At 40.0% G+C, this 27,270-nt stretch overlaps 2 protein-coding genes across 5 annotated transcripts in view; one reads left to right on the top strand and one right to left on the bottom strand.

Annotated features, from left to right (window-relative positions):
* Positions 1-2,048, bottom strand: part of FBXL5 (F-box and leucine rich repeat protein 5) — a 35,737-nt gene extending 33,689 nt beyond the window's left edge. Inside the window, exon 1 of one of the 2 annotated variants that reach the window (XM_082759023.1) lies at positions 1,888-2,048. In XM_082759023.1, the coding sequence (XP_082615149.1) occupies positions 1,888-1,971 (84 nt within the window). In that variant the 5' untranslated portion in view covers positions 1,972-2,048. The remainder of the gene's footprint in view (positions 1-1,887) is intronic. The other variant, XM_082759022.1, reaches the window with a different exon arrangement.
* Positions 2,049-5,813: 3,765 nt separating this feature from the next.
* BST1 (bone marrow stromal cell antigen 1) overlaps positions 5,814-27,270 on the top strand; it is a 52,929-nt gene continuing 31,472 nt past the window's right edge. For all 3 annotated transcript variants that reach the window (XM_082758531.1, XM_082758530.1, XM_082758532.1), the window contains exons 1-8: positions 5,814-6,229; positions 9,878-10,007; positions 11,231-11,366; positions 11,805-11,887; positions 12,505-12,581; positions 15,378-15,470; positions 16,484-16,570; positions 17,037-17,096. In XM_082758531.1, the coding sequence (XP_082614657.1) occupies positions 6,063-6,229; positions 9,878-10,007; positions 11,231-11,366; positions 11,805-11,887; positions 12,505-12,581; positions 15,378-15,470; positions 16,484-16,570; positions 17,037-17,096 (833 nt within the window). In that variant the 5' untranslated portion in view covers positions 5,814-6,062. The remainder of the gene's footprint in view (positions 6,230-9,877; positions 10,008-11,230; positions 11,367-11,804; positions 11,888-12,504; positions 12,582-15,377; positions 15,471-16,483; positions 16,571-17,036; positions 17,097-27,270) is intronic.

Here is a 27,270-nt window from a genome sequence, read left to right as displayed (position 1 = left end):
CCAAGTTCTGGAAGAACAAAATAAACTGCAGCTCTCACTCCTCACCTAGTATTTAAGGTACCTGGTTACTCTACCCATCAAAAACCTTAGAGTTGATGCCCTGAAAAGCACAGATGCACCCATCTCACCCTCACTAACATTTGGGGGAATTTACTACACTGAAAAACTAACCTGACAGCCACTATTTAACACCACACAGGCCACATGAGGATCGGTAGGTAATATATAATTCACGAAATTAAAGACCACTCAAGGGCAAACTAAATTTACAAAGCGCATGGCTTTACAGATTATAATTGACATGTAAGCAGAACTAATGTCTCATCTAATTACATCATCTCAATCACACGAGGGAAGTCAAACAGATCACAGATTTTTTTCTGATGCAAAGCTAGCGTTACTCAAACACAGAGGTCATGGGCCAGGCACGGCCTTCAAGCTCTGAAACGGGGTTAAAGGATGCAAGATTGAACACTTCAAAAATATACATACACACATAAATCCCCATGGCTACGCTTCTTGAAAAGAAAAAGGAAGCAAGCAGACTCCTGTACGTTAAAAAAAATTAGAAAGATGAGAGATTATGTTTACTGCAGACTGGGTAGTTTTATCAAATTTGCTAATATTTAAGAAAGCTAGAATTCCTGCCCAGGTAGTTTTACTTTCAGCAAGTAAAATGTAGTAAAACGTCATGGTAAATTTGATCAAAACTTTGTGGGAGGTTCAAAGTAGCAGACAAGCCTCTCTAGGGATCAGAAATCCAAGAGTATCAGCAAGTGACTACAGTACCTGGTGCTTCAAGCAAACCCTGTTCAGCCACTGTGAGCACCATGCTCGATACTGCAGCAGGGGGCAAGGGGAGAAGAGTCCCATGTGTTCACTTCCCTTCGTGCAACGTCCCCTCTGTTAAGATATCAGACTTCTGTGCAGCCACAGATTAAAACCAAAACCAACAAAACAACCCTGACCACAAACACCTTCGGAGTTAGCAACCTAAACAGGCCCAAAGGGGGGCCCACTGAGCCCCGGGGCAGGACAGGGGGGCACGGGAAAGGGAAGGGAGGGCTCCCACGTCCTGCCTGCAGCAGTAAACTGCTGCACTGCTTCTTGTGTAACTGCTGCCTCCTTTTTAAGCGCCTGCTAGCCCACCTGGGTGTGCAAACAGCCACTTATACTCACAGATGGGAGGCACTACTTCTTTCCTTGGGGTGTTGGCTCTGAAGTATTTGCCTATAGCCTTTCATCGAATTTTTAGGGTTGGAAAAGCCCTCCAAGATGATCTGGTCCAACCACCCCTCTACCACTAGCACCCACTAACCCACGTCCCCAAGCACCAGGTCCAACTTTCCCCTAAACACCCCCAAGGACGGTGACTCTGCCACCTCCCTGGGCAACCCGTCCCAACACCTGACTGCTCTTTCTGAGAGGAAATATCCCCTCATTTCCAACCTGAACCTCCCCTGGCGCAACTTGAGGCCATTCCCTCTGGTCCTGTCACTGGGTACCTGCGAGAAGGGGCCGACCCCAGCTCCCCACACCTTCCCCTCGGGCGCAGCAAGGCCTCCCCTCAGCCCCCTCCTCCCCACACCACACACCCCCAGCTCCTCACAGCACCAAACTTCTCCTCCCAGCACCACCCCAGCCCGCGCTGCCCAGCACGAAGCGCACAAACACCAACAAACCCGGGGGAAAACTCTTTTATTTCTCCCCCCACACACACCCCAGCAGCACCCCGGAGGCGCTGAGGGCGCGCACCGACCCCCCGTGACGGGGCTGAGGGGGGGCGCTGAGGGGAGGCGGCGCGCTGACAGCTGCGCACTCTCCAAAAACCCCTCCGGGAGCGGAGCGGGGCAGAGGCCGGCCCCGCCCGGTCGCCGCCGCCGTTACCTTGTCGCAGTAGAGCCCGACGAGCTGCTTCATCCGCCAGTGCGGCGCCGAGAAGACGTCCACCTCCTCGGGGAAGGGAGCCATGTTCTCCCCATAGAGCCCCGCCGGCACCGGCGGCGCTAACGGCGGCGGCGGCGGCGACACCCCCCCCAGCGCGCATGCGCGGGGAGGGAGGGTGAAGGGGGGGAGAGGCGGGAGCGGCCCGGTGCCACGTGACCGCCGCCACCGCCCCGCTGCTGCCTCTGCTCGGGGGTGGGCGGCGCGCATGCGCAGTGGTGGTGGCGCGGCGGTGTGAGGCGGGGAGCGCAGCCCGGCCCCTTCATGGGGGGTGGTGGGGGCTGAGGAGGGGTACTCGTGCGTGGGGTGTGGGGAGCTGTGTGCACAGCACGGCTGTCCCGCACCCCCAGGGTGCCTGTGCTGGAGGCACAGTGCCTGCTAAACACTGTATTAAACTGGGGAGCAGGAGAAATTTCACTCTGCGTTGACATGCGATGAATAAAAATGTCCCCCCCCGTCTTTCCCCCCCCAAAATGGAGTGGGTGACCAGATGTCCGTATGTAAGGAAAGGAAAAGTGTCCGCAAAGGAATCGGTGTTTTGGGAGATGATGGACGTATCCCCCTCCAGGCTGCTGTGGGGAGCTTCTCCCAGCCCCTGGCAGTGGTGCCAGCTCGCAGCCCTCCATGCTGTCCTTGCTTCTCCTTGCTTCGTGTCGGAGGCAAAAGGAGCGGGAGCACCGGCCTTAGGTGCTTGTTCACTGCTATCAAAACAAAAGAAGCAGGAATGCTGGGCAGAATTGAGATTACACGTTAATTTAGCAAAAGGTGTTCATAACTGTTGAACGACCTGCCAGCGTGTAACCAACGTCCCCAAAATGCATTTTCAGCCGTACAGTACATGCAGCACAACTTCCTGGCTGAAACCTCCTCCATACAAAGTCAGTGGCGTATGTTTGATAGACTGAAAGCTGGCTAGGTTAAAAATCTAAGCAACTATTTGTAAACAAATTGAAACACTTTGAGCAAAGGCACACATACATCTTAGCCCAGTACTCCTCACTGTACTAATGCTCAGGAATAAAATGTGAAATCATTGGTAAAACTCGTAGATGATGAGGAGAGATCACGTGTTCAGGATTATCTAGATCACACAGCACACATAATCCTTTTATCTCTTTATCTACGGAAACGATGCTTAAGCAATTGCAGCACTGGGTGTTTCCTTTTCCATTCATCCTTTCCGCTTCCAAGAACTTTTGAGCATGTTGACCTACTTAGTCACATTTGACAAAGGTGCACAAATCTTGGAAGATTAAATTTGTGCAACTCTGGGAAAAAAAAAAAAAATAGCAGTTACACAAGAGAAAGAAAGCAAGGCAAAACAGAGGCATTACACAGCTGGCCAGCCAGCAGATGGTTGCATTTCCTTCTCGGCTAGTAAACACAGCTCTGATTTTGAGATGGTGTGTGAGTTTCTTGCAAAGCATGTCATAGCACACAAGAAAGCAGGGAGAGACTTGGGTTACTGCTGTAGGTAGAATTTATGAACCAAAGATGCAAGCCCTCAAGAAACAGAGGCTTGTGAACTTTGTTGCTTAGAGGAGCTTGCAATGTGGGCAATTTCAAGGTTGTATTTCAAAGCCTAAAACAGGAAATCACACAGAATTGGGGTTATTCTGCCAGCAGTTAATGCCTGAGTAATAGTAGGGGATTAACACTCCCACCTGTTTGCCTCCCTTCTGCTGGAAGCTACCACTCCCACGTGGCAGAAATAACAAGAGAGAACGTGTCTATTCCTCATCTTCCAGGGATTCAGAACATAAATATTTGCTGAATTTCATGGTAGTTTGAGTTAATATTTGGTTTGTGAACTAGACTATCTCCAAGGCAGATGTGCTGTAAATTTTGCTGACTCTGGTTCATGGGCAGACTTCTCTTCTAGGAGAGAGGGACGGAGAGCAGGGGACAGTGATCTCCATCCAGTGTGCACTGCCAGAGTGTGGGAGGCAAGATTAAAAATGTGTATTTTTCATGGACGAGCTTAAGGGGAGACTTGGTCATTTTCTACAAGACTTTACATGGAGAGACGACTTCTGAGGTTAGATTCTTCATTAACATAATAGAAAAAGACATCATGAGATCCAGTGACTGGAAGCTAAAGGTAAACAAGTTCAGGCCAGAGCTAAGGTATGACTCTTAAGGCTATCTAACTGTGGGAAAAATTTCCCTGGAGGTGTGTTAGATCAGCCATCACATGAAGTATTTAAATCAAAGCTAACATAAATTAGAAATGGCTGTGCTGACGCAGATCAGAAGTCCATCTGGCTGGATGTTGTATTCCTGCAAGTGGCCAGTGAAGAAAGGAAGCTTGGCAGGAGATGAGGTGGGGATCCCAGCAATTACTGAATCCACTTCCATGCCCTCTGGCACATTATGACAGTTCACGTTCTTTTTTACACCACCACTGAGCAGCCCCCAGGTTTTCTTAGGGAAGTTGTTGAGCCCTAACCTCGTGTGTCCTTGCAGAAGAGCCACTGTAAAACCCTGTATCCATCTTTTCAAGTCAACCTGTGTATTTCTAAGCAGAAATTTTAGTCTTAATGGAAAATTACTGAGAATTTCGGCTTGTTTCTATATAGAAGTTCCCATCAGTGATGCCTCTGGTACCTCTCCTGAAATTATTGGGCAAAACTTGTCTGCAGTGAAATCAATGGTAAAGAAAAAAAAATTTCCTTGACTTCCATGGATTCTCTCTAATCCTGAATCCAAAGCAGTAGACTTTAAACCATTTGACTAACATGCCCCATCAGTATGGCCATGTTTCAGAGAGGTTATGAAGGGAAATAGGGAGGAAAAGCACTGAAGAAGTAACCGGAGTGAAGTACGGCATTTGGTGTGTCTCCACCATAGTAAGCCCAACATTGCAAATCTATTTCTGGGCAAGTCTTGCTTTCCTAAAGAATCTCCTGCAGATAACAAGCCAACTTGTTATCTCTCTATCACATTTGCAGGAGAAATCCATCATCAGCAGTTTACTCAACGATTAGAAAGATTTTGCCTTCAGCAATATACATTAAGTGAGAACTGGTGCATCAACATTTAACTAGCATATATCTATAGCACTATATAAATAAGTACAGAAATAATAAAGGTGTGTGTATTCACTGAGGCATGGAGACTGCTCAACAGAAAAAGAACGGGTACGTTTCTCAGAAACGTGAATCTGCAAAACAAAAATTGCTCTCAAGTTAAAAATAATAATAATAATTGTTTTAAAGAGAGGAAAAAGTATTTGGCTCTATTTACAGCAGTGTATACCACAGGATATTTACAATGGAAAGTGCTTTCATGTACACCACTTGATGTTCTAACAAAGTACTCGTGCAAGAAGAAATGGGAGGCAGAATAAAAGTAAACGGAAGTTGAAGATATTTCTTCAGGGCACAGGAAGTGTCTTAATCCTTCCTGGCTGTCATATTTGTTCCTGCAAGACATTTTTCTTCGCAAAGAAGACTCAAAAACAACTATTATCACATCAAAAAATTTGCTGTAAGTACCCTGGGCAGAAGGAGAAAAAGAGGTGACTAATGTTACCCATGTGTGTGACACAAGATCACATTGGAATTTGGGTTCTTAGGAGATCAGCACCTAGGTATTTCAATTTCTTTGTTCTTGATACATATTTCAACATTTATTTTCTGCCTTTACAGAAATCTATGCAAAAAAAGTGTAGACCTTTCTTAGAAATAAATGAAATTGCAAGCACTTGTGGTGTTTTAGGAAGCTGAAGCATGGCAATAAAGCAAACCTAAGGCATTGTAAATACAAAATGTAATAAATGTATCCTGAATTCAGAAGTATAATTTAATTCTCCCCAGTTACCACCAGGTGGCAACATCATAACCCTAAAAGTTGTTTTTTTTCTGAAGTAGAGAACATTTAGATATAAGGAAGTGATGTATCCCGTTGCTGCATTCATTCCAGGAAACAGTGCAATTACATTCTCTGACAAGGTTCAGATTTCTGCCCAACTTTGTCATTTGTATAGAGAACTACAGCTGCTACTGAAGACATTAAATGTCAAGCCTCCTGGTTTCCACTGAATTTGTATCATTTAACTCTCCTTTTTATTTTTTTAATTTATTTTTTGTAAGAACTTGGGTTGTCAAGAATTCACGATGAAGAGCCTTTTTTTGTCTCTCTTACTAGTCTCTATTCTGTTTATGAACAGCTTTTCAGAAGTGCGAGGAAGGAAATGGAAAGGTGAAGGTACAACACAGAACTTGGAAAGTATTTTCATTGGAAGGTGTTATGACTATATCAGAATTGTGAATCCTGCTGTTGGGTAAGTTTTGGCATGTCTCTGGATTAGTTTTTATGTTCTGTATGAAACGATCAGTAATCAAAAGTCTGATGTTTCATTCCTAGCCATGAAAGTATTGAAGCCAACATTCATGTAGCTTTCTAGAAACAAAAATTGAACTTTGATAGATGTTGTAATAACAAGCGGTGTAAATAAGGCAAGATTTTTAATGTTTCAACTTCATATTGCGCATTTTTACCCTAATAATACAGTGTTCTGTGAGGAAGGTGCTGCACAGAAACTGTGGGGATGTTACTTCTGAAACACCAAATCTGGGAATACTCCTGGGAATACCAGCTTCACTTTGCACGTGTTGTAGGTCAGGTCAAGTAAGAGGGAAAGGACCACACTTCATAGCTGTCGTGTGCTACTGAAAGAAACTGTTTAGTTTATCCACTTGAGAAATCAAGTAGAAATCAACTGGTGAAGTGTTATTACCTGTTCATCATCTTGTCATAGTCATATTTTTCATCAACTGCACAGAATTGGAGGTAACACACTATGCTAAAATGACCACTTTTTAATTCTTCTTTACATTGTTTTGGCTTTGGTAAAAAGGAGAAGTCTAAGAGCGGTCTCACTGGGGTCAGTCCTTTTTTCTGTCACCGAAATTTTTTCTGATAGTTTGAAGGTATTTGGAGAAGGGGAATGGCTGGGTCTCTGCAGTGTTAATTTGTAGTCTTATATAAAGTTAGATTATGTTGCATAATAGTAGCAAATGCCACCACCTTCCCCCAACCTCCCATTTTCAGTTCCTCCTGCAAAACCGGAAGATGTAGACTTGTCATGAGAACAGGTTTATGACCTTTAATGAAGGCAAAATGACACGTTTCCTCCTAATAACATTCTTACCCTATCAGAACCCTTTTGCTCAAAGTTCTGCATGAAAGAATCCATCATCCTAATGCAAATAACACAGTACTAAAAGTTCATCTAAACAACTCAAGCTTGGCAAATATATAAACACGTCAGAGCAGAAGGTGCCAGTAAACTTTAACTGTACATCTCTACACACCTAGAATATAATATAAACTACAAAAACTTAAGTCAGTTAACAGTTGTTTACATATCTAAAGTCTTATCTTGCAGTATACTCTAGATAGGTAAAGTTCCCATTACAGTTAATAGATGTCGTTTCATTTTTATCAGAAGAAAGGCATAACTAATAATACAGAATACTCTAAAATGAGCAACCTAAAGGATAGTTATTGTAAATTGTAAAGTTGAGGAGTCTGAACACATTCATCGAAATATTCTTACTTAGAACAGCATAAAGCAAGGCAGGACCTTAGCACTGCTTTCCTGAGTTAAGGTCCAGATTGGCTTTATAAAAAGAACAGCTGCACAATTAATTTCATATTATGTGTTTTTACTCTCTTTCCCTTAGGTCTATAAGCAAATACTGTAATCTAAACAATATTGAAATTTCATATAGCACAGGTGCAATACAGATACTCTAATTATTTATTATCCTTTCTGTTCACTGTCTGTTTCTTAATTGCTCCCAGGCTAGCTTTTAGAGAGGCATAGCCACCTGGATAGTTTTTGCTTTTGAATTTATGAGCAAATAAAATAAAATAAAATAAAAAACTTTACTAACAAAAAAAGAAGCTGGCAAAACACCTCTTTACACTGCAATAACATTAAAACCTAAAAATGTTTATATAAACATAAGGAAAACCTTACATTAAAACAGAACATACTAAGTTGCAAAAGAGGTGTTTTACAAAAGTGAGGGATTTGAATGAAAATCATATTTTAAGTTTTTTAATAGGACTATGCTGTATTACACAAACACAACTGTTCCTATAGTGCATTTCTTCTATATTTTTTACAGGTAGTATATAATGGCAGTTTTGGGGGGAAAATAACTGACTACTATGAAATAAATCTAATACAACTTACTAGTGTCTATTAAGATTGGAAGGAATTGTCCTGAACTACAGTCCTTTCCCACTCAGTAGTTTAAGAAGTATTTTGCAAGCTAAGAAATAATCCTTTTGATTTACTAGCTGTTCAAACCTGAGATGAGATGATATGAGGAAAAAAATGCTAGTGAATTAGCCAGAAAATTACTGCTGGTTTCAACTGTCAACAAAGATTTCAGCTGATGATAATTTACAAGTACTAACATGAAGAGTGTGCTTACAGTAAACAGCTCTTTAGCAGAACAAGACATAAATATATACAGGTGTCAGAAGCTAAAGTTTGAGAGCTTAAAGTTTGAGAATTTAAAGAGCTTGAAATTAGAAATAGTGTGCAAATCTTGTTATCAGGTAAGACTATTTAAATATTGGAACCGCTGATCAAGGGTCATATTGCACCACTGAATATTATCAGATCAAGAACCCGTATTTGCTTAAGATAAATTGTTTTTTAAACAGGTGTTGGAAAGCTATTTTTTAACTAGGTGTCAGAAGCATGAGCAGAGATTACTGTGAGAAGTTCAGCGGTTTCTTTCCTGCATGGGAGCTGTTTAGCTCATCATTAGGGGTCCTGTAGCATTAAATGATCTGGGACATGCAGCATCGCAAAACAGCTGCTTAAAGAATCTCATGAGGAGAAGTGCCAGCAGAAAGCCTGCTGTGTATGCATGACATTCAATGCACAAAATGCTAATTGCAAGGTTTAGTTTACTTACAGGGACTACTATAACCTGTTCAAGCTACGGCTTTGTAATTACAACCACTCACACAAGGAATGCTTTATGCAAATAAAACACATTATTCTGTTCTGCATAGTGTTCCCAGCGTAGATGTTGTCACAGTGTAAGTGGGGAAGGCACTGTGGGAAAGTGATGAAAGTAGCAGTTCACTTTTTAATTCCTCCAGGCAGGCTCAGAGCTTTCGCAGATGAGCTCCTGCCAATCCAGAGATTTAGGACACTTCCATCCCTCGATGACCAGTCCTGTCCTTCTGCAGATGACTGTCCCCAAGGCAGAAGCGGCAGAAGAGAACTAAGTGCACAACCTAGCATCTCATTTCACACCACGTCTTGATGAGCAGTTTAAATGTTGAATCCTTACAGTATTCTTGCAGCTACTACACAGTGACAGTACTTGTCCCATACAACCACTGTACTCACTCCAGCAAGTTACAGCTCCATAATCCAAGGGCCTGCATACACGGAAGGCATTTCTTCATCAAAACCATTATTCTGCCATCAAAACTTTTTGGTATTTCCTTCTGCCTCAAATCTGACATTTTAAGAGTAAATTTACATTCCAATAGCTCTGCATGTTCAGCTATGTATTAATTGAAATGGCTTTTCAAATCCCCCAAATTTCTAAGAACTCTGCATTTCTACAGTGCTGGATATCAGACCTCACTATGAATACCTTATAAAAGTTTTTACGAATTGCATATAATTCTAATCCCACACTGTAAATCATAGTATTTTCATTGCATTTCACTTCTTCCTAATCTCTTTGGATAGGTGCTGCTGTAAGAAACAGGGAAAAGAAAAGAGATATAGGCTCTTCCTGAGTTGTGAATTTTCTGTCTTAGCCTTGTGAGGTTTTTCATTTGGGGACTGAATTGAAAGAGATTGTCAACAAATGAGTTTCTTGCTCTGCTTTGAAAAAAAAAAATAAAAAACAGTTCTGCTATTTGTTTGTTTCAATGATTGCAGGGAGAAGAATTGCTCGGAGTTATGGGAAGCTTTCAGAAATGCTTTTATTAACAAGGATCCTTGCAACATTCTACCTAAGGACTATGAATTATTTATCAAACTGGCATTTCACACAATTCCAGCTAACAAGGTAATGATTATTAATGTTAACAGTTCTGTGACATCCAGCAGATCTTCTATCACATAGTAGCTCAAAATGGACCAAGAGTCATTCTGTGGCTGAATAAGGATTCATCATTTTGGCCCATCTGCACTTTACAAACTAAGCTCAAGCTGGATGGCACTTTTCAATGTGTATCTCTTCATTTATTTTGTGCAGTAGCTCATGCAGTAATCTTTGTAACCTTCTGTACTGCTTTACAACTCCATGCCTTTGTGCAGAAGACCCTGTTCCCGTGTCAGTTCTGTCCTCAGGTGTTCTGGATGGTTTTTGTCTCTTCCTGCCCCTGTACCAGCAGCTCCACATTGGTGCACGTTGGTTCTGTATGCATGTTACCATTTCTTCATCCTCACTCCTTTTGCAGTGAAAACTTGGCATTTGTGTGCCTTTCTTACTGGTGTTACTTTCTTCTCATGCTACAAAGGTCCCCTGTTTTTCCTGCCATGCCAGGAGCTCTGTCTCAGTCCCTGAACTTGCACAGCTACTTTTCCTCAAGCTAGGAGCTCTGCTGGCTGCTTCCTTCTCCTCCCAGTCCTCCCACACCAGGTCTCAGGGCACTGAATGTTCAACTTTGACATGTTGAACATATTAAAGCTAGCATAACTAGAATTGAGATACAGTGCCATCATATCCCATCTAAATGTGTGCTTTAGCCTCCTCTAAAAGATTGTATTTCAAAGCAGTTTTTCTGTGCACACAATTATTCCTTATCTCTAAGTGATACAAGCTAACCTAACAAATGTTCCTGTCAACATAACTTCATTCATGAGCTCATTTTGCAAACACAAGAATAACAGCTAGACATTGATTTTTCTTCAGATCATAATTCAGCATAGTAGTATGAGAGAATTCTCTAAGATATATCTGGATTATGAATGTTTCCTCCTTTTCTTCATTTTCCTAAATGTCTGCCGAGGAGGGCAAAGCTGGGCCTAATTATATTTAATATGGGTCTATTTCCATTCTCAGCATGGTGAAAATATCCCTCAAGCCTCTAATGATCAGAACTTACACCACTGTAAAAACAAACTTCATTCCTGTAAAGAGATAGCTAACATTTCCAATTAGTAGCTTGATTTTGAAAGAAATGCCAAAATATGTTTTAAAATGTTTTCAGCACCCCATAATCTCATTGTTTCCACACCCAAGTGATGGTTCATTTCTTCTGCATTTTGTATTCCTTTGTTATTTAGTCTCTCTTCTGGGAAAATAATCAGCTGCTAGTCAAGAGCTTTACCAGCGGAGCTCGTCGCTACATGTCTCTGAGTGATGCTCTCTTTGGCTTCGTTGCAGATTTTCTAATCTGGTGTGGGCAGGCCAACAGCACTGGTAAGACAATTAATATTATATTAAACGTCTTTCCATGTAACCATAATGGAGACTGACTGCTGTGTTTTGGAGGAGGCAATTTTACCCCACGAAAAATCAGGGTAGCTTCACTGTCTCATTCTTGCCTATTTGGTTTGAATATTTAACACAAAGAAATCTAAGCAGTGCTGCACAGGAGATAAACGTTGGTCCTTTGGTGGAGCTCATTGCATCCTAGGTATGGATTAGTTGCTTTAACCAAATTATTGAGTCATAGTTTGTGTAAACTGCAGAGGATGGAAAATGCTAGAAAAAATACTGTTGTCAGTTTCCTGTGTTATGTCAGACCATCTTGTATGTTCAGTGAGTAATGCAGGACTATTAGTAGTTGCTTTCTAAGGTCACTTTTTATGGCCATTATCATCTCTTTAACAGTACATATCACGTGCCTTCCTACAGGACTGGACTATGAATCTTGCCCTACCATGGAAGAATGTGAAAACAATGCAGTGGATTCTTTCTGGAGGATGGCTTCAATCACTGTAAATAGTGCATTAATGCTCACTTTGTGCATTAGTGAGTATGTTCTGGGAAGTTCAAGAAACATTGCTGGATCAAAAAAAAAGATTTAAAGTTATAATAGGGGTAGATTTTTCCCTCTGGTATAAATAATCCTTTCTAGGCTGGGTATAATTTAGCAAGAGGAATCCAACTCTTTCATCTTACCTAGCTAATGTGTTCACATTCACTGTCAGCTGTCTTAATGTATATTAAGCATATACTAAGCACAATAAGCATGCTAAATATCTAAAGAATACAGGTCTGAAGTGGCATTTGACAGCTTTGAGGAAAACCCTTTATTCATAGATCAAGCCCAACAAGGAGTGCCAAAATGCTTTATTCTTATACTGAAGAAGCTGTCTATAGGTTTGAAAAAAATAGTTTGAGAAGATACATTGAATTAAGGCATTGGCTGTTTAGTTCTTGTCTTCTCTACTGAAGTGAGCAGCCTAGGATGCTAGTTTGATATTATATTCACAATTCTTGTATTCTCCTTGGTAAAATGCTCTCCTTGGTCATCATTTGCTTGCAAGACAATACCAAGTCATATAGCAAATCAGTAAGCTGAGTTGTGAAAAAAAAATATTTTGTATTGCAGTATGCACAGCACAGTTCTGGGGTGATACATGTCTTGTTGAATGGTTCTGCAGAAGGAGGAGCTTATCCAGTCAAAGGGTAAGAAAACTGTGTGTGAACCCAAAATAATGTATTCAAGGTCTGATGCATGCAAAGAAAGGTCAACCTTCGTTGACCCAGTTGTCTGGGTCTTCTGCCACAAGGATTGGAAGTCTGTTAAGTTGTGGGGACACCTGTTAATTATCCCCAGCTGTAGGAATCAACATGAAATGGATGAAAGCAATCCTCTTGCATTTTAGAAGCTGCTATGGCAAGTAGGATAAAGTCTCTTTGAAAGCCACATTCATTCAAGTCAAGCAACATACTGCAGCAAAATTATAGCATCTGCGTGTCTTCAGAAAAATGAGCATTACAAATTTTTTAATCAGGGATATCTTCTAGGAGAGGACATTGTTATAGGGAGTGTAGCCATTGCCAGGTCTAGGAGCAAACTGGGTAAGTTCTATAGGGAAAGTGCTTGGTCCTGCTGTTTCTCTGTGACAGAGATAAAGTAGTTTGAGATTCCTTATCATTGAAATAAGAAAAAATAAGAAGGATAATGGAAAGCATTAACTCCCTCTTCTTATTCCCTGCTTATATTAAGAATTGATGTATTTTACCTGATTTGCAAGTTTTTCACTATGCAGAAGTTCATCTAAGCTTGTATTTGAGATCTATTGTAAATAAGTCCCTAAGAACTTTAACTGAGTATGTGGCTGTAATGGCTGCCTGTCTTTGGTGAAATATAGATCCTTCCTTACCTCAGCAGACATCCTGTTCAAGGCTGATCAAAAAAAAATATCTTAAAGCACAGAACATATCCTACTCCTGTTTACTAAGTGAATCATAGAATCACTAAGGCTGGAAGAGACATTCAAGATCATCTGGTCCAACCATCCCCATACCACTAATGGCACTCACTAAACCATGTCCCTAAGAAACATGTCCAACCTTTCCTTAAATACCTCCAGGGATGGTGACTCCACCATGTCCCTGAAGACTGATAATCATTGCAAAGTTAATTTTATTTCCAGGTAGGAGGAAACAAGAAGTTCTTAAAGCTACCACCTGTTCCAGAACACCTACTGTGTACTTATCCCATTCCCCCAAAGGCTCCACCTCTGTACACAGCTTTCAGCTAATCAAGAAGACTTGTATGGTTCCCTAGAGTTGGTCAAGTGGTCAGCCAGAACTGAATCTTCTGCAGATGATATTAGTTGGCAGCAGGCCAATGCCCAGATTCCATTATAGATGCTGACCCTATTTCAGAAATCTCTTACACGTGCATTAATTCTTCCCATCATTTCCCTGAGTTACCTACCTGGTGGTATTCTGGCCAGTGAAATCTCCACCTCTGGAACACAGCCTGCCAAGAAAAAAAATAACAAACAGCCAGTTACTCCATCTGTGTTCTTCGCTATGTATTATCCAGACCATTTATGACTGAATTTCTTTAAGATGTGTTTTTTGAAAGAGGCTTAAAGTTGAATAACTAATAGCAGGTGGTAATTCGAAAAAAAAAATAAAAATAAATCTGCCTGTCTTGCTAAATATCACTCTGGGCTATTTTCCATCAGTTATTTCAAAGGAACTTCAATAGTTCATGCTGTATTAGTTTGTACACTTAAATCATTTCTTAAATCATTTTAGGTCACCATTAAGTCACCTGTAACCATTTTAAATTAAGATGTGTTTCTCACTTCATTAGATGCATTTTTGGCTGTCAATCACATATGCATGAACGAGCAAAAGAGTTAAAAAATAACTGTAAAGTTTGTTTTGTTTTGTTTTGTTTTTTGGGGGGGGGGGAGAGAGACATTTTCCCTCTGTATTTTAGACAGGCTTGAATACCTTGGACGGGCAAACCTCCTGTTGGTGCTACTGACCTCTGGTTAGCCAAAGCCATACACAGATGTGACCAAAGTTGGCAACTGTTGGTAACCACCTCCCACTTCTCTGAAAGTTTAAATTAACATGCTAAAATGGTAGGCAAAAAAAGGCACACACCTAGGCTCAGCCTCGCACCAAATGTGCAATGAAAACACAGCCCTTACAAGCTCCGTGAGAGGAAGGAAAGAAAACAATGAAAGGGTCAGCAAACATTAAAATACATCCTTGCTGGAAGGGTTAGAAATCTGTGTCTTTAAAATACCTGCAACTCACAAGAAAATCAGTTACAGACATTAAAATAATCCACTGGACTTGGCATCTCCCATTTGATGTCAGAAGATTTAGTTGTCATTTTATTATCCTGTTTTAATTGTTATACAACTACCTAGGAAAGTAAATTTACATAAGGCAATAAAGTGGAAGATTCTTCCTGCCAGGGACAGACATATCTAGAAGTTTCTCCCTTACAGTGTTATGTATTCCTAGACCAAATACCTCGTTATTTTTTTCTGTGATTTCATATCTAAAAATATATTTGTCTCGTGGCTGTTGTTATATTTTATTTTAAACAGAATTGTGTTGTCTCTAAGAGCATTAACTACAAGAATGATCTTTCCTGACTAAATATCAAATGCTTTTTTGTTTGGTTTTGCACTTTAAAGTTCAGTTCACTCTGGTTCTCCTTTAAGTTACAACTTTAATCAGCCGAGACCCTCTAAGAATAAGAATATAAAAACAAAACCTCTGATTAAGTGTTTGACTTTTTGGACATTCAGAATGTGAATCAGATTTTTTCAACTCTGTGTTGAGTCTGGTTGTAATCAGAAGATATAAATGTAAAATCAAGGAAGCTCATATGCTACAGCAGGATCAGGGGCTTGACTGCAAAAGAGATTTGACTGCAAAGGGATTTTTTTTTTTTCCTGTTCCATATAGTTCTAATAATTTGTTTTTTTTTTGAATCAGATTTTTTGCAGATTATGAAATACCTAATCTCCAGAAAGATAAGATCTCAAAAATTGTCATCTGGGTTGTGGATGATATTCAAGGACCAGATAGGTAAGTTGTATCATCTAAAAACAACTCACTTCTCCTTTTTCAACCAGTCTTTAAAATTTTACCCTAGTTTTCTCTTTCATTACAATTGCATAGCAATTAAACTAAAAATATTTTAGATGATCTCACTAACACAGAATGAACAATCCGACATTCACAAAGACTGTATAAATAGGAGAATTAGAGAAAATAAAAATAAATTGTCATATTAGTTCTGGAGTCCACTCAGTTAGTTTGAGATATGTATGTGTGGATCTCAAACCTTAAGTGATGACATAGCACATGCAGTTTTGCTTTTCACAGTGATTTTGTTGATCAACCTATGATTTCTTTAGTAATGAGTATTTACTGACCAATGGGTAAGTGACAAACCTTACTACTTGACATTGGTTCACTTTTTAGAGGTCTCAGTAGGTTCTATACTATGCCAAGCTTTCTTTGCTAATTTGACCAAATTAAAAAAAAAAAAATGATGCTAGATATAGAAGCAGCATTTAGGATTATTCCTGTTTGTGGGTTGTTTTGTGTTTTTTTTTTTTTTTTTTCTGTCTCCTGTTTTAGTATTGCTTTGTATTCAAGAAAGAGGACAAGCTTCTAACAACAAGAATAATTCAAATTTGTTATAACCAGCTTATTCTGTAAAGACAGCATCGACTCCATCACCAGCTAAACACCTGACAAAGAATATTAAAAATTAAAGTCTTTATTATTTTTTATTATTTTTTTTCTTGTTTCTGTAGTGAAATCTCAGAAACATAGGAGTGTTGGTTAATGGAATCTGCAAATGCTGTAGAAGCTGAAACCAATCTCCAGTCTCTGCAAACTGAATATAAAATGTTAAACAACTATAAGCAAATGAAGCATTATAAATAGCAATGTGCATCAGTTTTCTATGTATGTTAAGGAGCGTAGAAGAGACAAAGTAATGGGGATTTATATTACTAATTCCATCAAGTCCAGTGAAAAGAAATTGCATGATGAGAGACATGCAATAATATTACAATCTTTTCTCACAGAGATTCCTGTGGAAAAAATACTGTAAAGATATTAGAAGACCGACTGAAAGCCCTTGGCTATGATGTCACCTGCACTGACAATTACAAGTAAGTGAAAATCCTTCATAAATACAGTGTATCTGCAGGAGCAAATTATCTATATTAAATTATTGCTTAGCTTCAAATGTCTAAGTGCTAGACTTAAGTACAAGTGTCTAAGTACAACAGACTTAACATTTTCCAGCAATGAATTAAGCAAAACACTGCATCTTATTGCAGAATTGCATAATTAAGAGAAACATTATACTTACCCAGTATTAGACACAGAAGATGTCCTCATGTATCAATTCATAGTGAATGTGTATTTGAACCAAAAATCTAAGCAATAGTTGAAAAAGTGTTAAATGTCTGCAGAATTACTAATTATTAACAGCAGTATTCACAGCTCTAGTTATTCAGAGTATCATTGAAGGGAAGCTTTAGACATGATAATATTTTGGAGTTTGTTTCCTTTCTTCGTTTGTTTTCCTTGGTGTTCTGTCTGAAAGATGCAAATAAAACAATCTCTTCACAGGCCTGTACTGTTCTTGCTCTGTGTGGATTATCCTGATGACTCTAACTGTATTCTGTCATCGTAAGTAAAAGAAGTTCAATCCATCACCAGTGTCATTGCAGCCAAGTGAATAATGCAGAAGTCAACAATTAACAGATTCCATCTCAACCATCTATATAGCATCCATAAGCAATATGCATTATTAAGTTTATTACTTACTTTGTATTAAGTAAATAATTTCTATCTAGAAATTGTGCACAAATCTCAGTGAGTTCCTGCTGTTGCAAATTAGGTGTTAATCATTTCTCTTTGATCACACAATCACACTGCGTATCACTAATGGTATGAATGAAGTTTGTAAATATCAGTGTTCTAATGCAAAATACTCAAAATTTTGAATTATTTTCATTAATATTCATCCAAAAATAATGAAATTGTATGTCAAATGACAATAGAACTAAAGAACACTTCTCCAGCTACTGGAACTTTTGGTTCCAAATTTTGAGAAAGTTTTTTTAATCTTCCATTTTGCATGCAAGCTTAGTTTCTACATTTTAATACATTTACTTTGGTCCAGTAGGTTATCTGCAGAAAATGCAGCTTAAATCCAAGATAAACCTTTTTTAATTAGCAAGCGTCACTCCCCCACTAGGTTTAATTGTTACCCTTCCTATATATATATATATACAATATATACAATATATATATTGTGTATAATATATATATACAATATATATATTGTGTATAATATATATATATTGTGTAAAAAGTATTAAATTAATTTATTATGTATTTCATTTAATTTTACAGGAAAGAGGTCTGTTTTCACTTGTGTTTTAAACTGTATGTTGTTACATGTATAGGTGCACATAAGATACTTGAACATCTGAATATGAAAACTTCCTCACAATTTGGAAACTTGCAGGATACATAAATGTGTAGAAGTTGTTCTCTAGTTGTATTATTTTTATTCACAGTCCATACATTTGTCCACATCTTTTCTACTGCCCTTTCTACCCTAATTCAAGCACTTGCAAATCTTTTGTATGTTAAAACCCTTGTAATACTGCGATGATTATCTCTGCTATCAAAAACCTGATTTGCTGTCCCTGGTTATGGCAGCACACGACTCCTGTGCTCAGGTTTGGATATGTTCTGCCTGCCTCTGAATGGACGTTGTGTGGCAGTAGTGCTTCACTTAGTACAAAAAAGGAGATGTATATCGCTTCCCATAGAATGCGTTCAGTTTTTAATACACTCCTACAGAAAAGGAGTACTCTTCTGTTTCTGTGGGTCACTGAAAATTTTTACTCGTCTTGTCACGTGACAACATTTACATCCAAATTACATCCCAGCACCAACCTATAAACATGCAATGAAAACAGCAGCATTTTAGAAATCACTGAGAGCTCTAGACTCCTTTTAGGTAGTAGATATTAAAATCAACCTGTTCCTGGCTTGTTGAGGCATTTGTTTTTTAGTGGATACCACTTGCATAGTGGATTAAACAGGGTCTCCTTGTCCTGTCAGTGAATTATAAGGCTTTTGCTCATAGATGTCATGGACTTGGCTGTTTTCATCCTCATCAGGAAAAGTTTCCCTGCTTCTTTTCTTCCTGAGCTTTACATTCCCTCTCGTGTGCATGGCAATGCAATAGGTTTAATACACTTCGTATCTATGCTATCCCTGATCAAGACAGAGCTTCCCAATCTGCATGCTAAAAATTATTGCAGCTCTCTGAAATTTAAGTATCTGAAACACTTAACACGAATGAATACTTACACTCTTCCCCAAATCACTTCTCTGCAACAAATAACATCTTCATTGAAATTAGCTGCCCTTTCCAAAAGAGCCTTAAGCAGGTGTTAGATAAATTATTTGATGACTATCTTCTAGATCTGTTTTCTCTGTAGATGGATTCTCCCTCTCCGATGCTCAGTTAGCTGACATGGGAACAGTTTGGTCAGTAGTGGTGTTACTATTAAGAGCATGTATCTCAGCACAAGGATGTTTAAGGGATCTGAAGGTGCACAAATCCATGGCACCTGATGAGGTACATCTGCAGGCCCTGAAGGAACTGGTGAATGTGGTTGCTAAGCCACTATCCATCCTAAGTGATAGGTTGTGGCAATCCAGTGAAGTTCCCACTGACTGGAAGAGGGGTAAAACAACCCCCATTTTTAAACGGGGAAAAAAAGGAAGACCCAGGGAACTACTAGGCCAGTCAGTCTCACCTATGTACTTGGCAAGATCATGGAGCAGATCCTTCTGGAAACTATGCTAAGGTACCATGCTGAGGAGAAGGACCTGGGGATGCTGGTTGATGACAAACTCAATATGAGCTGGCAATGTGCGCTTGCAGCTTAGAAAGCCAGCTGTATCCTTGGCTGCATTAAATGTGGTGTGACCAGCAGGTCAAGGGAGGTGATTCTCCCCCTCTGCCCTGCTCTCGTGGGAACCCACCTGGAGCCCTGCATTCAGCTCTTGGGCCCCCAGCACAAGAAGGACATGGACATATGAGAATGAGTTCAGAGGAGGGCCACAAAGATTACCAAGGGCCTGGAGCACCTCTCTGAAGGAGTTGGGGTTGTTCAGCCTGGAGAAGAGAAGGCTCCGGGGAGACTTTATAGTGGCCTGCCAGTACCTAAAGAGGGCCTACAGGAAAGTTGGGGAGGGACTCGTGGTCAGGGAGTGTAGTGATAGGACAAGGGGTAATGGCTTTAAACTAAAAGGGGCTAGGTTTAGATAAGGTATTAGGAAGAAATTCTTCACTCTTAGGGCAGTGAGGCCCTGGAACAGGCTGCCCAGAGGTGCTCAAGGCCAGGCTGGATGGGGCTTTGGGCAACCTCGTCTGGTGGGAGCTGTCCCTGCCCATGGCAAGGGGTTGGAACTTGATGATCTTTAAGGTCCTTTCCAACCCAAATCACTTTATGATCCTATGGTTCTATGACATCTGTTAAGGAGAGGCTTCCTTTGCATTGTGTGTACACATAGGACATTTTCATACTTCAGCAATAAATACTGACCACAGGCATGCGGGCTTCATTGCATCCCCTTTCACTATGGCTGTTTGTTACAATGCTGATAGCTGGCTTCTCATCCCCTAGAGCTTAATGTCCCGAGCTCAGAAGCATCAGTTGTACAGAAGACTTTTGTCACCACAGCTCCTGTTACCTCGGCGCTCCAAAGGAGAGGCCTGTGGCAGTGGGATAGCCCAGAAGGTGCTGTGGTTTACTTGGAGCTTCTTGGGTAGTGATAGTGCCCCTTAACTCCTCTCCAGGAACTGTATTCCTGCTGAGCCAAAATTCAGACTCCTTTTTTGACTTTGACACCAGGTTTGAAGAAAACATGCAAATAAAAAACTGCCCACTAGATGGCAGAGATGGTTTACAAACATAAGCAGAGGGGCAGCCTAATGCAACCTATTAGTGGCGGTATTTATTACTTGCATTTTTGCAATGTCAGGGAGTCTTAGAAATGGTTCCAGATACTGTTGTATCAAGCACTTTAAAAATATAGACTTCTAGGACTGCTGCTCTCTAGAAGAGCTCTATACTTTTCTCAGGTATAAGCCAGAGATGGTACATGGACATGGAGCAATAAGGAGGCTGAGGTAGTATGGACAAACAACGTAGAAAGAAATTTCTCAGGGTTCTGCACACAGATGCCCTATTTATAAAGTCATGACAGCTAAAGGGAATCTGGTGGCAAGCGCTTATAAAGAAACTTCTAGCTTAGCACTTGGACTGCAAACTTAATCTTTGGCAACAAACCTCTGGTATTTGAAAGAATCCTAACTCAGCCTTGTGCTGTGAACATCCTGTTTGTTTTCTTTTCTTCAGATCTGCACCACCAGCACAAAGAAGACCTATATCTTCAGACAGAGGAGGCAGCTGGAACAAGCTCATGTTTGTTTCTCTTGTAGGCTTTTTATTCAGATCTGCTTCAGAGTACTGAGATAATCAACTGAATCCATATTCTCTATTGTCTTAGCTGGCTCTAAATTTGGCTTTAATTAATTTCTAACTATAATTTCACCCTAGTTCTGGGACTGGCAAACTTGCGTATTAAAACCCTGCATAATTCTATCTAGATATCAGCTACTAATAGCATAAAAAATCTGCTGCTAGAAAGCCTCACCCTTCATTTCCTTTTCTTGAGCAGAAGAAATCCATTGCTATTTTATCTTATCCAAATCCTCCAGAATGAAACTGAGAATAATACTTTCTCTCTGTTCATAGAGTTCACAAAGAAAACCTAAACAATGCCCACCATACATCTCCCAAACAACTAAATCCTACTATTTTGGCCTTGAAAACTATGCTTTGAGAAGGGGAAGTGGGAGCAGGAAGTACGAGTTCAGATGCTCACTTGGTGCAAAATACAATAAGCAAGACAGTGGAAAATTTCAACTCATTTTCATAGTCTAGTACTTGAGCCAAACTTAACTGAAACTGTTATACACGTAATAGTTACAGAATACACAAGCCATGTATATTTACCATGGACTGGCAATTGCTTCATCATCTCCACAGCTGTTCCTCAGCTGGCTATCTCCCTACCACTGCATAATGGATAATACGGTCAGTATTACTGGGTCTAGAAGGCTCCACAGGTTTTCTAACACAATGTGGTTAGCATATCAAATTCAGACAAGAACCTGACAAGTCAGATATTTGTCTGCTTTCAGTGGACTCAGTGTGTTTGAGAATATATGGAGAAGAAAGCAGCTGTAATCTTGAAGGTCTCTTGAGTTACTTCTGCGAGTTATCGAAGTGTTCTAGATGGATGTTCATCTAAACTAGCAGGACATCCAGCTACTAAGATGACACATAAATCTTCAGAAAAAAAATAGTTGTTATTTTAGAAAATAATTGGAATTTTGTTGCACTTTCTCTGTTAGCTTCTGTGTTATTTATTTGTGTTTGTGTTAGCTGATTGCTAAGAAATTTGGATGGAATGTTCCTGTTATGTGAGTGTTTCTGATTCAGGACTTTGTAGTTGATTTGCATCCTTTCGGTCTTTGTTACAACTATATCAGGTTAAATGTTTGAAAGATAATATTTAAAATATGTTGTTGTTGCTTATTTGTCTGGTTTCCATTCCCATAATAATCTTTAAATCAGTTCCTGTGCAAATTCATTTGTACAACATACAGAGCTGCATTTGCCTGTGTCAGAGTTGGATTAGGGCTCCAGCTCAAAGGATTCTTGTGTGTTTCAGAAACTTGCAAAATGACTGACGTCAGGCTCACAGATAGGTGCCTGAGCCACCTTTGGGTCTAGTGTTGTCCTGCCCACTGACCAGTGTACCACGGTGTGGGGGGGATTCAGAGGGTAACTAAATATCATCAGCAAGGCATATGCCTCTCAGGCAACTGCCACCCACAAGCCAAGTGTCCCCACTGGCCTACTTTTGCTTTCTGGCCCATGTGAGCTTTTCAGCCTCCGGACGCTATCAATTTCAGCAGTGCAATCATGACTGGCAGTTATGCATGGTACTGAACACACTGCAGGAAGTGATAAATAATTCCATTTTAAAACTTGCAGGAGGCACAGCAGGATAGATTCAATGCAAATGACTTGAGGTTATTTACTGTTTAACCTTATATCGAGACCAACATACCCAGAAACCTCTTGCAGAATTTTCTTATTTCTAATATTCTTGCCTCTATTCCCATTATGTCGACTCAGCAGCAAAACCAGCATTTTATTTTTCCCAATACCTTTTGAATAAAGTGCTTCAAGCTTGAAGGAAAAGCTTGGGAAGATCTGTAAAGTTTTTTAGCTCACCAACTAATATAGCTGGGAAAAGAAGGCAGAATTTTAGATACGTAGTCTTCTTAAGATCTCAAAGGCAGCAAATATCAAGCTGAGTATGGATCAGTTCTGAGTTAACTTAAATTGTTTTAATTAGTGTGAAAGAACAGTGCATCTAGCATCTAGCAGGGCAAAAAGCAAAGTGAGAAACAGTAAGGTCATTTCCTAACAAAAGCGAGCAAGAGAATCCCTTCTTTCTCTTATATTTCCACAACTACACAGCATGCAAATAGTGCTATTTACATGTATATTTTACATGTATGTGGTGAGAATGAGCCCTGCCTGTGCTCTGCCTTAACACTTGGTAAATGCTGTGATTAGCAATGTCTCCTGTAAAAGCTGTGGCACATGTGGAGGCATCATGTCTAAATGCCTGCTAATGCTCAACAGGGTGGATCAAAAATGGATTCAAAATGTTTTGATCATTCATATTTGTACTAGCAGTACTGCAAATACAGCTGTCTGCAGACATGAATTCAGGTCTGGAACTGAATTTCAAGGGGGAAAATGATTCAAGGGGGAAAATGATTCAAGGGGGAAATGTTTCATAGGAAAACATTATTTGTATCATTTCATTTTGAACACAATTTGATACCACAATTCTGTGTAGATCTGTCAATACCCAACTACTCCTGGCAAACGAAAGCATCATGCACCATAGCATTACGGGGTGCTTTGCACTTACACAGACAGACCTGTGGAAGCTACTGATACAAATATTGCATATCTTCACCCATTTTGTGGACCACAAAAACTCAGTTATGTCACGCTCTTCATTCCTATATGCAAGTAAATATAATCTCCCTTCCACTAACCTATTTTTGTTTCTGCTGCATGTGTTCGTGTCACTGTATCTGACAAATGCAGAACTCTAATTCAGAATAACTTATTTTTTCAGCATGTATGTGCATGCACACATATACATCTGCTCATGCCCGCTCTGACTACTTTTAAATACAAACTCTTGAGTGCTTTGGAGTAAGTGCTAATGAGAATAAAGCAAGGACAACTTGTTCACCTCTCTGCCCTTTTAATACTGCTGGTGTTTATTTTTGTCGTATTGGCCTGACGAGATATGCAGCTGACACATCTGTGTTTCCAATCAGCAATCTCAAATGTAGTGAAACTTCCACCGAAACCTCAAGAAGTTGCATAGTACTCAGTTGTTCAGAGGAAGGGAACTTCTATGATAATTTTCTTTAAAACTGGATTTGCTAGAAATAATTCTGATGTATTCTGCTTCAACAATGGAGTGTACGTTGGAAGAAGGGTGCTTTTAACAGAGGCAAAAAATTTGGTTTAAAATAGCTCAGTATAGGGAGGCACGGCATCTTAATTTAGGCAAATACTAGGGTGGTTCAAGCAGCTTGCAGGGGTTTTTCTGATATTCAGGTTTTTCCTAATTCCAGTTTCTGCCCAATCTAAACGTACTTGTCATTGTATTTAAGAGATGAAGAATATAATTTGCTAATTTTTGCAGGTAGCTGAGTTCCTGTAGTTCCCTGTGAATCACAAAGGCAAGCTCACAATAAACTCTGTCACCCCACTACAGCTCAAGTGCAGCCCAAGCTGGCAGGCAGAGGGGCTGAGGAAACAGTGGCCTTGGAGCCCAGCACAGACACTGCCCTCACACCGTGCCAGAGCACCCACCTTGTCCAGGCAGCCCCCTTGTCACCTGCCTTCTGCTCTCTTTCCTGCCATCTGCAGCAAAGGTGAATCTGGTCTCAGTTCAGATGAGTTATTTCATATTTTTAGCAGAATATGACTGAAAATGTATGACAATGGACATTTTATAAAAGGAAAAAGAACCAGGAAATTATATTCAATAATATGCATTTCCTTTAGCTAATAGCTACCAAAGTATTAGTCCTTTACTCGTGACTAGGAATACCTCCACACGATGCTTTGGTAAGCTCCCAAAGTGCAGACAGAAGGGATCTTCCCGAACCATATGTCTGGAGTAACTTGAGTTATAGCATGTTACAATAACTAACAAAGTAATTGTGTTTTCCTGGGTGTCTGTTAGTGAATATACATGATATGGTCTGGTATCAGATACTAACAAGTGCTTCCATTAATAATTAACAAGGAATGTCAGGTATTGTAGGTATAAACCAGGATGATAAGTCAAGAATTTGGCAAACACTGGACCACCAAATTGTAGGAAGACTTTTTCCTGTTTGCAACAGGTAGTCAAGAGAGCTGTGCTAAGAAAATGGCAGGCATTGCATATTCTTAACTAAGTTATGGTAATGATGTAGAAAAGCTCCTTAGGTCACACTCCGCTGTTTTGAGCAGAAGTAGCTGTTCCTACCAAATTTTAGTCGTGTGGTCTCAAATCACAACTGTAAGACATGCTGGACTATGTATGTCATGCTTCCTTCTTACTTTTCCCTCTAGTTTAATGAAAGATGCAAGAAAATCAAGAGCTGGTATTTCCTTGGAGGAGAATAAAGTCACTTGACTGTCACCTTGAACATTTTGTCACCACTGCCCATAAGCATGAGGTTAAATAAAAGAAGGAAAGAGTGATTAAAAGCAAAGTGTGTGGCATGCATCATACAAAAAGAATCTACAGTAAGACACAGTAAGAATAACTAATAAACATGGAAGGCACAGCATCAAATCCTGGACAAATATTTAAACACATATATACAAAAGCATATTTTATGAAATAGCTGGCAACCAATAAAGATCTTGTTTTTCAGGTTTCATGTTTTTCTTTCACATGGACCCCTTCCAAGTGGCAGACCTACTCCCTATAGTTCTTTTAGGAGAATTCTGCAATGTGTACAATCCTGTGCCTGCCTACCATACCTTTAGATCAGCTTTGTTTTGTTGGCCGCCTCAGTGGGATGGTGGCCAGCTGGGTACTTTGTGCCAGAGCATGTGAGCAGCATAATAATTGGTACTGGCCAGAAAAGAAACACTTGAAAGTCGGTGGGATTACTGCATTTGTCTTCAGTCTGCACTAACCTAATCTTTGAAAAGTAAAAGCAGTAAAAAAAAAGTACAGCAAGCTCATCAGGCTGTTAAGTAGCCCCAAGCTTGATGCCTGCTCATGCAATCAGAAGATCCCTAACTCCTGGATGATAGCTTCAGTATAGCTCTCCCTTTCTTGCAATCCCTTATATTGCAGCTGTTCCATTTTGTATAAATTAAACATTTTTTGGGTAAAAAATATTTTCTCGATAGCTTGATTCATGCTGAATGCACAATTCATTAAACTTACGTCTCCCACTCTGCAGATCAGTGCTTTAAACACTACATTCTTGAATGTATTTTTTAAAAATTCATCTAGGCCATTATTTTCTGACATGGCTAAGTAGAAAGCCCTATTAAAAAAAGGTGAAGATGATGCAGAAGAATGAAGTGACTTGTTTCCCTTGCTGTTCTGGAGCTACCACGGCTTGTGTGTCCACTCCACCAGCAATGTGTATGTATGCAGGGGATTTCTTAGTGCATTGCACAAGCCCTAGCAATGAATTTGTTTTGTTAAAAACCTGCCATTTTGGCTGCAAAAGAAATTGTAAAACTGAAAAATGTGAAAAGCGGCACTGGTGACAGCAGGAAATTCTTCAGGCAGCAGAAAAGCTTATGAAGCACCTGTAAAAGTGCCAAGCTTTCAAAGTGAAGGGGAAGGAGCAGATGGCCTGACACTCAGGAGAGCTGGCAAGGGAAACCAGCACAGACATGGGAGGAAGAAGCTTGGTCTGAAGGGGGAGAACATTTTAGACCATTTGAAACCTTTGATTGCAATAGACAAGGAAAAATGTTGGTCATTAGTGTCTGTTACCCTGCCTCACCCTGAACATACAGCCCCAGCTGCTGTGACTCCAACCAGCTACAGGCGAACTCACGCAGCAACAAGTAAAGAAAGGAGTGCTAATCACACACTGGGAAAGGAAATAGAGTATGACGAGTTATTAAAGAATAGCTATCCCCAAACATTCCTCCCCAGAATGTCAGCTTTAAATGCACTTCCCATCATAAGGATGTTAATTTGTAAGGCAGTCAAAACTGTAGCAAGGTTTGAAACATGGAGCTGCAGAACAGACGCCGTGACTTCTGAGAAAGATCGGAGTGCATCTACATTCTTGTCAGCCTATCTCACTGGATATTTGATGCTCCTGAATAAATCTGAGAGTCCATAAATCATGTCCTAGGAAGAAGCAGCTTAAAACTGAGTAGTTCCAGTGCCATTTTGGTAGAGTACAACACTAAGGGAAAAAGCAAGCCACTAATTTTAGGATCTTAAGCTCTGTTATGAGGCCTGAAAAGCACTCATCCCTCATGCTATCTCTGTAGTCTCTTTCGAAACAATAACATGAAAAGATCAGAGCTAGTTTTCTATGCAGTGTTTAGTAGGAGTTTCCTTATTAGAAAGGTTTTTTAAAAATTAACAAAACTACAACTAGAAGAGCCTTTTAAAAAAA

This window comes from Aythya marila (genome assembly GCF_965140915.1).
Source record: "Aythya marila genome assembly, chromosome: 4".
Lineage (NCBI taxonomy): Eukaryota > Metazoa > Chordata > Aves > Anseriformes > Anatidae > Aythya > Aythya marila.
Note: the sequence above shows the minus strand (reverse complement) of the source record. Positions and strands in the feature narration are given on the sequence as shown.